Consider the following 13351-nt stretch of genomic DNA (forward strand, 5'->3'; position numbering starts at 1 on the left):
ACTGAAGATGTCTTTCCACTAGAGGGTGACTTGGACAATCCCCAAACAGGATTTTCAGTTACTTGTATTATTTATCTTGGGGAAATTCAGTGCAGCTTGATCCCAACTTGTGGATTTCTGGAGGTAAGAGGGCAGGGAGGTGGTGACAATGGAGTATTTTTTTTTTTTTCTGGTTAGGTCTCTAAGTTAGAATCAGTTCCCCAAGATATAGCTACATGTTGGCTTCTGCTACCACTCGTACCTGGCCTGCTGCCCGCCCCCTCAGCTCCTCATCCTGGAGACTAAAACAAAAAACAAAAACAAAAAAAATTCAGGGTCACGAAGAGAGGAGGTGAGGGACCTTGGGCACCCAGACTGGTCCAACAGAGATCCAAGAAGCAGCAGGGGCAGGGACTGGTGGGATTGTGAAGGGCACTGCTGGCTCTGCCCAAGTTTTAAAAAAACTTCCAGCCTTCCCCCAGCCCCCCGCAGATGGGCTCTGCTGTCCTACATGAGGTGGCACTTATACTTGTTAGCCCTGACCAGGCACCAGTCCTGCGCTGAGCACTCCATGCGTATTCTCGTTGACTTCTTGCAGCCACCCCAGGAGGTGGGTTCTATTATTAGCTCCATTTTGCAGATGAGGAAGTGAACCTAGAGGTTAAGGAATTTGCCCAGGGTCACAGGGTAGGTAGAGGTGATAGAACTCAAGTGTAACTGGCCCCAAAGGACCCTGAGTGCGTTGCCTCTCTCTCAGGAGCAAGAAGCTGACACAGAAGCAGAAAGGATGAACTCAAATAGGAGAAAGAACTTCCTGACAATGAGAATGAATGTGGAGGGAGGAGACAATGGACTGGACAGACACAGGAGCCCTCCCACCTGAGTTTGGATCTTGGTCTGAGTTTGGCTTGTGATGGTCTCTGGAAGGTCTGTGGGGCCAGGGCTGGAAGGAGGTGGCAGCAGCCTGATCCCCCTCAGTTCTACCATCCAAGGTCCTCTGCTCTACCCCAACCCAGTGCCAAGATCCAAAGTCTGCTTCTCCTCTGCAGCTCAGGGCTCTAAGCATCACATCTGAGCTGTCATTCAGGACCTTCTCTCCTAGGAAGGCTTCCTTACCGTCCTGGGTGGCAGAACCCCTTTCTTTTTCTTTTTTTTTTAAGATTTATTTATCTTAAAATTTAAGATTTATTTATTTATGTATGTATACAAGAACTGGGGTGTAGGCCAGAGGTTCGGGGCGGTAGGGGGAAGATTCAGAGGATTCACCAGAGAGCGTGGGGAGCAGAACAGGGCAGATCTACTGAAATACACTGCTGAGGGGAGCAGCGGGCAAGACAGGAGAGGACTGCTGCGCCATGTGGGATGTGGGTAGCTCCCTGGGCAGCCTGGGATCGAACTTGTGCTGCAGGGGCTGGTGATAGCTGATAGTGCTGTGTCTCTAGCGCCTGCGCCACCAGGGAGGCCCAGAACCCCTTTCTTACAGCCCAAATTCCAACATGGACAGGGCATGTGTGCCCCACATCTACAATAAGGTACACTTCTGTGATCGCCTCCCCCACCACAGACAGAGATAGACACAGAAAGGATCGACCCAGTCCCAGACTCTCCGGGTTCCCAGGCCATCTGGGACAGTCCCTGCTCCCTTACCCCCCTCGCCCATGCACATCCGTACCCGGTGTAAGTAAATAATCGGGTGCCCTGCGGCTCAGCAGCTCATTTTGCCCACATGATAGAAGCCGCTGGGGGTCACCCCATCACTCCCGAAGAGGGGGTGTAAGAGAGGGTGCCGAGCTTGGATGAGGCGCAGGGCGCGCTGAGTTAATGAGGTTCCTACTCCGCAGCCCCGCACTCACCAGCCCCAACCTGCTTTCCAGAAAGCCGCTTACCTCAGCCTCCGCGCGGCCCCATCCCGGGAGGCAGGGATGGCCAGCCGGGACCCTCTCAGCGTCCCTGAAGTTTCGTCGCCCGGCTAACTGCCCGGCGTGGGCGGGCAGAGGCAGAGAGACGACCTTATTGTCCCTTGGGGTACCCCAGTTTTGAGACGAGGGTCCAGGGCAGCTAGAAGGAACTGTCTCGTTCTCCTGCGCTGCCCTCGAGGTGCTCGGGCGGGCCGGCCCGCGGCGCTGACTTACCTGCGGGACAGAGTCGGAGCCCGCGGCGGCCACCTGCTCTCCCCGCGCCGGGCGCCGCGGCTCGGGGCTGTCGGGGGGCGGGGCCCGCGCGGGGGCGGGGCCTGGGGGCGGAGTCTCGCCGCGCGGGGTGGGCGGGCTTCTCAGGTGGAGAGCCAGGTGGGGGTGGGGGTGCGGGTGCGGGTGGAGGTGGGGTGGGGGTGGGGCAGGGAAGCATCCGGGCTACTGGCAGGGTCGGGCGCTTGAGCTTTTCTGAGGACTGGGGAAACCTGGGGCCCAGGGCGTCGTGAACACCCCGCCTCCTTCAGGTAGCCTTGCCCGGATCCATGCCCCGAGGGTGGCTCCATAGGAAGCTCCCTCACCCCAAGAAGAAACTCTTCCCTGCCTGAGTGTCCCTTCCAGCTGAGGTCAAGAAAGCTCTCCTGGCCTGGTAAGGTCCACGCGGGGTAGGACACCCGCGCCCCTTGCTGAAGTCCACAGGGCAGCTGTGCGGGCACTTAGGCCGTGTTGGAGGGAGCCCTGTGGTAGGTGCCCAGGACACCCTTATCCCCAGTCCATTGCTCTCCCTGCAACGCAGCTCCCCCCACCTCCCGCCCCCCCAGGCCAGCTCAGGTCCCCCAGCTGTCACTGTTTAGCCCTGGAATGACAGGCGTCCGGGCGCCGTGCGTCCAGCCGCATTCAAGGCCACTGAGCTTAGCACCCTTGGGCCCCTGCCCACCTCCCTCTGCCCCTCCTCGCTCATTTTATTGACCCGTAAAAAGCACGTTGCTGGCAGGAGAGATAACTGAGGGTAAAGTGGGGGAGTGGTTGGGCAGAAAAAAGGGCAGGGGAGGAGACGGGAGGAGAGGGAGAAGGGGGCTCCTGGAGGCAGGCCAAGGGACCCCGGAGGTGAGGCAGCGCCACGCGCTCGGGGCGATGGGCACACATTCTGGAAGGGATGAAGGCCAAAGACTGGAACTGAAGTTTCACCCTCAATCTGAAGAAAGGTCGGCTGACCTAAGAAGATGCTGCAGGAGGGGAGCTGCATTATTTGCCCTCTGCCCTGAGGCAGGCCCCAGGATGCAGCAGGAAGGAAGAGGGTAGACGGCAGGAAGGACCGTCATTCTGCTCTCCAATCTCTGCCCTAGCCCCCTCCCTTCCTCTTGAAGGTGACTCCTGCCTGCTGGGTCTCTTACTACAGAAATAGCCCTTTCCCTGAAGAATCAACCTAGATCTTGCCTTTCTCTCTCTTTGCTAAAATGAGAACAAAAAATTCAGGCCTCTATAACTTCCTCCACCCCCATGTCTACCTGAGCTGCACCCCACACTTCCTGGACCTCAGCCTCCCCCAGCCCAGGAAAATGATCGGGGGGTCAGGGGAAGATGGAGGTAAGGGCATTGGGTTGAAGCCCCTTATAGGGTAAGCGGGGTAGGAAGGCTTCACATTCTTGGTGACTCAAATTTAGGGCTTGGACAATCTCTTCAAACAAGGTTACATGATAGCCCCAAAGAGGGGTGTTAAAAAAAAAACAAAACAAGCCTTGGTATTAAAAATGCTCTACAAAGCAGGTGGAGGGGTGCGGAGGGCTGGGAAGGAGGGATTGCCACGGGGGATGATGAAACAGGCAACGGTTATGTTCATTATCTTGATTGTTGGAGGAGCATGAGAAAATTGATCAAACTGTCCACTGTCAATATGGACAGTTTATGTCCGCTGTACCGCAACAGATGTTTCAAAAATACCATACATTTCTTACACCAATTTTCCATTCTTTGTTGTTGTTGTTGTTTTTAATTTATGGGAGCCTCAAAAAATGAAGGTGGTCTTGGCAGGGAGAGAATGCTGAGGGAGATTCCTGATATAGTCCAGGACGCTGAGTCTCCTGCCTCAGTCTCCACCCTACCGCCATCCACACAAAGTATCTGAGTGTGAGAAGGGTCTGGTTTGAGCTGTGGCCTTCCAGTTGCTTCCTCAGTGAGGGCGTCCACAGCAGTCACAGTTCCCTCCGGGCTGCTCAGCACCGGGCTGGTAGCTGATGACTCAGGCTAGAGGGGCCTGGACCCGGCTTTGCTCAGGGGAAGAGGGTGGCTGCTGTGGATTCTCCTGCCCCCTGCAGCCTCAACCTGGTACTGCAGCAGGAAGGTGGTCAGTCCAAGAAGTCCTTGTCTAGCTGGGCACAGTACTGCACGTAGTTGAATTCAGGCACAGAGAAGGGCACGCGGGACCACTGCTTGATCTGGACTCGTCCTTGAGGCGTCTCCAGCAGCATGCTGCGGACTTTGAGTGCTGGAAGTTTCACTGATCTGTAGATCATCTGCAGACCCCAGACCTGGAGTGGGACAGAGACAACTGGGTCTGGGGTTCTGCCATGGGATTGGACTTCTCTCCTCAGGCTGGGGTTCCATGACAAGCAGGAAGAAGTCTGAGGGGTCTCCCACTTCACACTGACAGCTATCTCCCCCATCACATTGCGGGCTCCCTGAGATGCAGTGGACCACCACCCTCAACTGAGGACTTCTAAAGACTGGAGTTGAGGGCTCTGGCCAAGCACTTACCTCCCCACAGTTCCTACAGCTAATGGCACCCCCAGGATACCAGTCCTTGAAGTCTCTGCCAATGTTCACGGGCTGCTTGGAGATGCTGTAGTAGATCCTGGAGAGAACGGAAGTGGTCGCAGTCTTCAGGGACCCCCTGCCCCCCTCCCACCAACCCCAGATCTCATACTCCCTTTCTTGCTTATCCTTTTTCCTAGACCTTGGGCCTGCCCGCACAGGGGCCAGGAAATTCAGTACACTCTGCCCATGCCATCTCTATTCCACTTCCTTCAGCCCAAATTCAACCCTCAGCACTGCCGACCTGGATGATTTCAAGTTTTCCAGTGGATCTCCCTGCTTCCTTCCTACTCCCAGCTCCTTAGAGTGATCTAAGCACGGGAATCTGACTTTAACATTCCCTTGCTCAAAATCCACCCAGGAACTCTCCACTACTTACTGGGCAAAGGCTAAACTTTCTGGCCCAACCTTCATCTCCTCCACAGGTTAATCTGTCTTTCTTTAGAACCTCATCCTTCATGATTTCTCCCTCTCAAATTAACTGAGAATCAATCCTGTTGCCTCATCCTTCTATCCTCATCTTCTCATATTCTAGCGCAATAATCCTTCCTTCAAGGCCCGATCAAAATGCTCTCTTCAAATGAGAGCACCCGTACGGAAATCCTTGGTACCGTGACCTGGCATACAGTTGGTGTCTGATAATTGCTTACTGAGTGAATGAATGGATGGTGGATGGGCAGTTACTCTGTAGGGGGCAGAGGAAAAGGAGATGACTCAGGGACAACCAGCTCCTCTTCTGTGTTCAGAGTAGGCAGGACCAGGAGGCCAGTCTGTGGTCCCTTGGCATTGCCCTGAATCCTAGTCTTGCTCAACCATATAGTGACTGCAGAGCTGGGGCCAGTCACAGCCTCTTTGAGCCTCTACTTCCTCACCTGTAAAACGGGGTGGTGATAAAAACCAGTCTAACTGGACTGCTGTGAAAATGCCCTTTTAACCTCCCCAGCCCTCAAAGTGCTGTCTGGATGGGAGGGCTTCTCAGTCCCTCACACGCCCTCATCCTGACAACCCATTCCACAGGTCTCACGAGAAGTTGGGGTTCACGTTGACGTGGTGGGCGCGCTCCACCTTCCGCAGGTCGCTCCCATGGCCCACAGCTTCCATGCAGTTGATGCAGAGAAGCCGCACGTGCTCCGCCGGGAACTGCTGCTGCCGCTTCTCCCGGTCGGCCGCCTGGGCTGCCCGCTTCCCCAGGGCGGCCAGCTGCAGGTCCCGGATCTGAGAGGAGGCGACACCAGGCAGGCTGGAGTCCAAGAGCCCTGAGCCCAGGGATGCTCCCAGGGGACAGAGGGCTCAGGTCACTAGTAAACAGAAGGGACTTTGCTCACACCTTCCGGGGCTTTGGGAAACAGCTCTGAGTGTGAAAATAATATTGGGGTAGGCCCGATGGTGGGGGTGGGGAGAGTCTCACTGAATCCCTGTTCCCTCTTTGGAGGATTTCATGTCAAGCTGTTTCTTTGCTTTCAGTGGTAAACGGAAGGTAGTGCATACACATGTTGGTTTTCAGTAATGCACACCTGAAAATTATGTCATAATGTAATGTTGTTTCAATAGAAAAATAAAATAAAATCCAATTTTTAAAAGTGCCTGCTTGAATCTAACATTAACATCATTAGTAATTATGCTGGGACAGTGGGAGGAAAGAACCCTCCTGGACAAGGCTGGATCACGGTGATCCTGGACAACGGGGGGCTGATTAGGCCCTGGTTCTGGAGGAGGGGGGAACAGGAGTGTACCGTGGGTGCATCGGACTTTCCAGGCAGTGTCCTCAGGACCCCCAGCCTACCCCAGGCCCCTGCAGACACGCAGGCTGACCACAGACCTTAGCCTGGTATTTGGCCGGGTCCATGGCCTGCACCACAGCCACCGCCTCCTCCATCAGCCTCTCCAAGGCCTCATTGGTCCGCTCCCGCCGCAGCTCCCGGCTGCCCTCAGTTGCCACAAAGGAGTAAATGCTGTGATGAGCCCGTGCCCTGCCCCTTGCCTGGAGAGAAATAAGGGAGGGGTCTGAGTGGGGTTGGGGTCCCACCCAGGATCCTTCAAGGGCTATTAGGGATGGGGGTAAGGGCAGGGGTAGGGGTAAGAGGGGCTGGGCACCTGGACCATGGAGATCTCGTTGGTCAGCAGCCCATAGCGCACCACCACATTGCAGCTGGGGATGTCCAGCCCCTCCTCCGCCACACTCGTGGCCACCAGGAGGTTCAGGGTGCCCGCCCGGAATTCCCGGATCACCTCTTGCTGGTCCTTCTGTTGTGGGGGGGAGGGTGGGTGGAGAAAGGGGACGATAGGTGCGTGGGTCCTGCCCATCCTCCCTCAGTCCAGCCTCTCAGACCTTCACTCTCAGACTTGCCCCACCTTCCTCCCCAGGATTTTCCCGCCTCCACAGGTGACCATCTAACCCTTATTTTTCCTAAGGACTCTTAAGGACCCCTGCTCCTCCGGTCTAGGAACCCCTAGGACCTATTCTCCCTCAAGGAGCCTCAGACCTCTGATACTCTATCTTGAGGATCTATATAATCTATATCATTCACCTCTTTCCTGAGAGACACTTAGGGACCATGCCCCCCAACCTGGGGATTTCAGTGCCCACCTCTCTCCCTAAGCTCTCTGCCCCTCTGGCTGAGAATAATCAACACCCTTCTCCCTGCCCCCATCTCTGCATGCTAAAGACCCCATCCCTTCACCCCACAATTTCCCAGCCTCAGACCCTGTCCTCGAAGCCCACACCTGGGTCATGTGGGTGCTCTGGCTGGTGTTCCCAGCCCCGATCAGCAGCTTGGCCCTGATGTCCACTCCCTGCAGCTTGGGATGCTGCTGGAGCCAGAGCAGGAGGGAAGAAGCATTCTGGCGCGTCCGGGTGAAAATGATGCCCCGGCGACTGTCGGGGCACCTGAACTGCTCCTGCAGGATCTGTTCGAGCATTTCCAATTTGGGGTTCTCTGGGCCCTGAGTTGCCAGTCGAGTCAGTTCATTCTTGTGATCTGCAAAAAAGCCCAAAGCCGAAGAACAGATCTCAGGGCTGGAGGAGAGCTGGGCAGGAGCTGGAGGGCGTACTGTGAGCTCACAGGGATAGGACTGCAGGAGCAAGAAAGGGACCAGAGAGTGCCCGCTCTTGCCTAATTCCCCCTGAGCAGCCCCCGCAAGAGCACACTTACAGACACTCTGCCAGGCCAGCCTCAAGGCAGCCAGCCTTACACCAGAGGCCTACAGTATGGTGTCCATGCTCACATGCCTCACCCCGCACCCCTCTTCTGCCAGCTGCCAGGAGGCCCTCCCCTCACCATTTCATGCTGACCTCCTCTCCTCAGGACTGATTTAACCTCAGGTCTTGCTCCCCAACTTTTGCTGAAGCCTTCAACTTTGAATTTCACCTTCTGACCACCTCACTTGTCCAGTTTAAGGGTCTCATATACTCCAGAACTTCAGTGACAGTTCCAACTAAATGCTTTAAAAAAATAATTCTTTGCTGGGCCTCCCTGGTGGCACAAGGGGTTAAGTCTCAGCACTATGAAGCTATCTGCAGCCACTGCAGCATGAGTTCGATCCCCCACCAGGAAACTACCCACATGGCACAGCACACCTCTCCTGTCTCACCCGCTGCTCCCCTCAGCAGTGTATTTCAGTCAATCAACCTGTTCTGCTCCCCACTCTGTCTCTGGTGAATCCTCTCACTACCCACTACCCGCTACCTCTGGCCTGTACCCCAGTTCTTGTATGCATAAATAATCTTTAAAAAAAAATAATCAGCATCTCTCAGGTTGAAAAAATTAATAAGAATTGGGCCTCCGTGGTGGTGCAGCGGTTAAAGTCTCAGCGCTATCAAGCTATCACCAGCCATTGAGGCATGAGTTCGATCCCTGGCCAGTGAGCTAACCCACATGGAGCAGCAGACCTCTCCTGTCTTGCCTGCTGCTCCCCTCAGCAGTGTACTTCAGGAGATCAGCCTGTTCTGTTCCCCACTCTGTGTCTGGTGAATCCTCTGACACACACACACCTTCCCCCCTCGGCCCCGCACCTCTGGCCTACACCCCAGTTCTTGTATGCATAAATAAATAAAAAAAAAAAAACCTCTTTGCTAGTAGCTTCATATGTCTGTAAACCTTCACAAAGCTCGGACATAGAAATGCTCATATAATTGGGACACACAAAATGAGGACATACATCCTTTGTCATATTCTTGCCCTTTGGTGAGAAAAATAGGACCCCACTATGCTCTGCGCCACCTTCCCAACCTGCTTTGGTGCCTGTGCCTGGGCTGCTCCCTGCCAGCTAGTCCATTTCCCTGCCCTTCTCACCATCGAACAGCGCCAGCAGCCAGCGCTCAGCGTGAAGGATGTGGGCCTTAGTGACACGCTCCTGGTTGTAGAAATCCTGCAGCAAGGCCAGGGCGTCCACGGCGCGGACCGTGTCGTGGATGAGCAGCGCATCGTTGTAACGCCGCAGGTGAAGCGCGTAGACCCGCCGCTGCTGGAGCCCGGCCTCGGCCGCTGCGGACAGCCAAGGGGGCAGGGTCGGAGACGCCCCCTTCACCCCTCAGGTCACTTAGCAGGGGGTGTGGTGGGGGCTGAGATTAGGGGGGCTGGGTGGAGGATGGGAAGTTTAGGGGGGCCGAAGCGGGGATGGGGAGACAGGGGTCAGGCCCCCCCCAAGGTGCGCTGTCCAGCCTCTTCATGCCCAGACTCAGTAGCCCAGAAAAGACCACCCAGGCCGACTCAGCCCCGCCCTGCGCGGCTTGCGGAGCCCTCTCACCCTCTCGGCTCAGCTCCACCACCTGCCCCTCATATGTCTGTGTCCCAAAGTCCCGGCTCAGCTCCGGCATCTCCAGTTGGTCGTGGACTTGGTCCATGAGATTCTTAATCATGTCCCCAAACGGGTCCTGGAAGAGAAGAGTGAGGGGATTTCCACCCACATCCCAGAATGGGCACCCAGGAGGCCAGGGCGCCCCCAGCACACACTGATCTCTGCACACACGGCTACCCTCATCCCTCCTGCCCTGTCAAGTTGGTATTGGAGAGAAGTGAGCTCCAGGGAAGGCAGCTGGGGGTGAAGGGGTCCTAGCTGGGGGCAAAGGTCAGGTCCCTGCACCAGACTCCTATCCTATCTCCACCTCTACGTGTCCTACACCTCTGACCTGAGCAGTCCCGTCTAGTTTTTGTCCAGCCCCATCATAGCAGACACCAGGCAGTGTCCACAGGAGCCTGGAACAGCCTCAGGGTAAAGTGACCTAGCTTTTTCGTTTGCAAAGAACTCTCCGTCATACCCAAGGTTTAGACAGATGCCCACAGGGGAGTCAACGTATCACAGGCAGGGGCAAGGGAGGCTCGGATACATAAGAAAGCAATCTGGAGTCACAGCTAGTGAGGATGAGGTCGGAGCTCAACCCCCAGGGACTAGAACTTCACACCAGACTCCACCCCAGCCCCGCCCCTCCCCCACACCTGGCTCCGCCGCTGGCAGAGGTCATACTGCTTGGAGGGCTGGTGGCTGTGCTCCCGCAGCTGGGGAAGGCTGTTCTTGGGTGACATGATACGCCAGGTGTCCAGGTTGGCACAGAGCTGTGGCAACAGAAAGGGGTTCGCTGGAACAGTGGGGTGAGTCCTGGGGGGACAATGGGCAGAGCTTTGGGACAGGATGGGTCCCGGCCAAGGAAAGGAGAGCCTGAGGAAGGGTCACTGGGGAATGGGGATTCATTCATTCAACAAGTATTCCGTGCTCACCCCCTTGGTGCCTGGTGCTGTTCTATGTACAGGGCACAGATGATAAACCAGTACTGAGCGACAGAATGAGAGGATTTCAGGAGCTCAGAAGAGAATAAAATTGGATGAGATGGTAGACTGTGTGTGGGGAGGGTAATCAGGGACTTTGAAGAGGTGACATTTAAGCTTTCCTCTCAATGACAAGAAGGAGCCAGTCAGGTGAAGTCCAGGGGCGGAGGGGGGCGGCATTCAGGGCAAAAGGAATGGCAAGTGCAAGGTCCTTGGAATGAGAACCATTCTGACACGCTCAAGACAGAGAAAGAAGCCAGCACAGTAGTCGAGTGGGAGCACTTAGGGCACGAAGCTGACAGGTAGGAAGGGGCTAGATCACCTGGAACTTTGTAAGCCCGGAGTAAAGACTTGGGAAGGGAATTTATTCTAAGTGCAGTAAGAAGCCACCGGAGGAGGCCTGGAGTTCAAGTGAGGAAGGGCCCAGCCCCTGTGTGGGGGAGCCTGGGCAGGGTGGGTGGGGAGGGAATTGGGAAGTCCCTGGTGGGTGGGAGGTGGCAGGGTCACAGGGGCCAAACTGACCTGCAGGATGTGGTCGATGGCCCCACTGAGCCCCGAAGCCCCACCAGTGCCCGGAGAGGCTGTGAGGCCCAGCACCTGGGGCAGGGGCTTCTTCCTCTGGAGTTTATGCTCGAGGTACCGGCTCAAGATAATGTTGTAGACAGTGTCCTTGTGTGTGTGGTGACACTCATCCACCACGAGTAGGGAGAAGGCTGGGGTACAGGAGGGAGGCTGTGACCTGCATGCAAAGCCCTTCGCCTTCCGCTGTCTCATATAGTCCCCACAATTCACCATCAGTTCCTTCCCCCCATCACAATTTGTAGTCAGGCCCCTGAGAAAGGACCAGGTGGGGATGATTTACCCCCATTTCATGGATTAGTAAACTGAGGCTCAGCTGGGAAAGGGACTTGCCCAAGATCCTGCACTATTGCCAGGTCTGTTTCTACTAGGGTGTATGCTGGGGAGTGGTGAGAGGGGAACCCCAGTCCACAGATTCTCTGGCACCTTTACCAGAAGAGGTACCCTGGGATTGGCAGGCGGGCATCCTCAGGTGTATACCCTGGACCCCTGTCCGCAGTGCTCACCACTGAGCTCCACATGCTCCTCCTCTTGGGGGCTGCTCAGCGCCATGTGCAGTAGCTCAGCTGTGCAGATAATCAGGTCATGCGTCTTGGCCAGGTAAGCAAAGCCATCTCGCAGCCCCATGTCCCCGCTCAGGGTGGTAATGGTCCAGCGGTTGTCCAGCATGCGGCGGAATTCCTCACGGTGCTGGGTCACCAAGTGCACCTGGGAGTGGAGGAGGCAGGAGTGGACCTTGGGTGAGTCAGGGGGGCGGGGCGGCGCCACAGACGGAAGGGATGAGCTTAGCAAGGGCCGCAGCCACTCTGGAAGCACCAGAGGAGCTGAGGTCCCACTGAGGGTAGGGAGGCCACTCACCCTGTTGACCAGTACAACCACCTTGGCTCCCTGCACCGTCTCTAGGTGTCTCTTGGTCACATAAGCAGCTGCCCGGGTCTTCCCAGTGCCGGTGGGCAGCCATATGATGATATTCTTGCCCTCCAGGGCAGGCATGATCACCTCCCACTGGTAGGGTCGCAGATCCATTCTAGGAAGGGCAGAGGCCTCAGACCCCCGGGCCCTCCCGGGCAGGGGCCTTAAATCCCCAGCCCCCTCCCGGGCAGGGGCTTCAGACCCCTGGTTCCCCCCCCCCCCCAGGAATAGACCCCTCAGAGGTAACACGCCCCCCCACCCCCTTCCTGGCCAGCCCAGGTGAAGAAACTGCCGTTGCCAGGGGCTCCATGCGGCTGGAGGTGAAACGGGGCGTCATAGGCACTGACCAGGAGCCTGATCTGGCCACAGCTGAGACAGGAGTGACACCAGCTACTGTACCTGCTGCCAGTGGCCTGCCGCAGGGAGCCCCTGTGTGGCTTAGCCTGTACTGGGCTCTGCTCAGCTCCGCGGAGCTGGGAAATGGAAACTGAAACTAGGGGGAGGAGCCAGTCCAGCGGACATGACCTTAGGACTATCCCTCCTCTGCCGTCAAACGCTGACAACAAAACACCCCATCTTTCTAGGTCTTTACTCCTCTCTCCTACCCCCCACACCTGCCTCTCCCCTCAGCGCCCCCCTCCACACACCCCCCACCAGCTGCAAGGCAGGTCCCATCAGCCCAGATTGTAACAGGGTGGTCCCCAGAAAGGGGGAGGTTCCCTGCCCCACCCAAGGGAGGGTGGAGCTGAGCAGGGAGAGAAGCTGCTGCAGAGGAGACTGGGGAAGGAAGCAGGATGGAGCCAGGAGGAGCCCTGGAGGAGGCGCATGGAGCCTAGAGACACGTGAAGAACTGCGCTTGTCTTTTGGTCGTGGACTGGGTAACACAGATGTGGGTGAGACCCGTGGGGAGGTGACAATGGCAGCTTTTATCTTGATGTTGATTTTGCTCTTTTCCTTCCGGACTTGTCTGGTTGTTTGTGACCCTTTTCTGTGGGTCCCCACTGGAAGATGCTTTAGACTTGTGGCAGGCTTTGGGGCCTTGTTCTGGGCCGATCCCATATGGATGGACTTTTACCCACAAGGGGACGGGTAACTTTGGGTGCTTCATTTAGAAACTAGATTCTTTGCCTTTCCTGTATTGTTTCCTAATTAAAGTTCCTTCCCATTAAAGTCTCATGTTTTGTGTTGATGCGGCGGATGGCAGAACCCATTTAGAATAGGCAGGTTTGCGGGGCTTGGGCTGCCCCTCTCCCTGTCCTATAACAAGAGCACCAGGTTAGGCATGAACGAGGCTTGCAGGGCAGGGCAGCCCCGCACCACCCGAAGCTTCATAGGGTCTAGCTTGCAGGAGGTGCGGGGGCGCAGGGTTGGCCTGCTAACTGGGGGCTCTATGGAAGA

General features: G+C 56.4%; 1 protein-coding gene across 1 annotated transcript; it reads right to left on the reverse strand.

The window, feature by feature from the left end:
• Window positions 1-4234: 4234 nt before the first annotated feature.
• On the reverse strand, window positions 4235-12067 carry DHX58 (DExH-box helicase 58; the record flags this gene model as incomplete). Its single annotated transcript, XM_084239341.1, has 12 exons — window positions 4235-4417; window positions 4644-4740; window positions 5725-5915; window positions 6520-6681; window positions 6795-6944; window positions 7425-7678; window positions 8993-9184; window positions 9447-9573; window positions 10136-10252; window positions 10985-11175; window positions 11548-11749; window positions 11900-12067. The coding sequence occupies 12 exons, from the start codon at window positions 12065-12067 to the stop codon at window positions 4235-4237; spliced, it is 2034 nt and encodes a 677-aa protein (XP_084095467.1).
• Window positions 12068-13351: the final 1284 nt, after the last annotated feature.

The sequence above is a fragment of the Talpa europaea genome (assembly GCF_964194135.1).
Source record: "Talpa europaea genome assembly, chromosome: 7".
Lineage (NCBI taxonomy): Eukaryota > Metazoa > Chordata > Mammalia > Eulipotyphla > Talpidae > Talpa > Talpa europaea.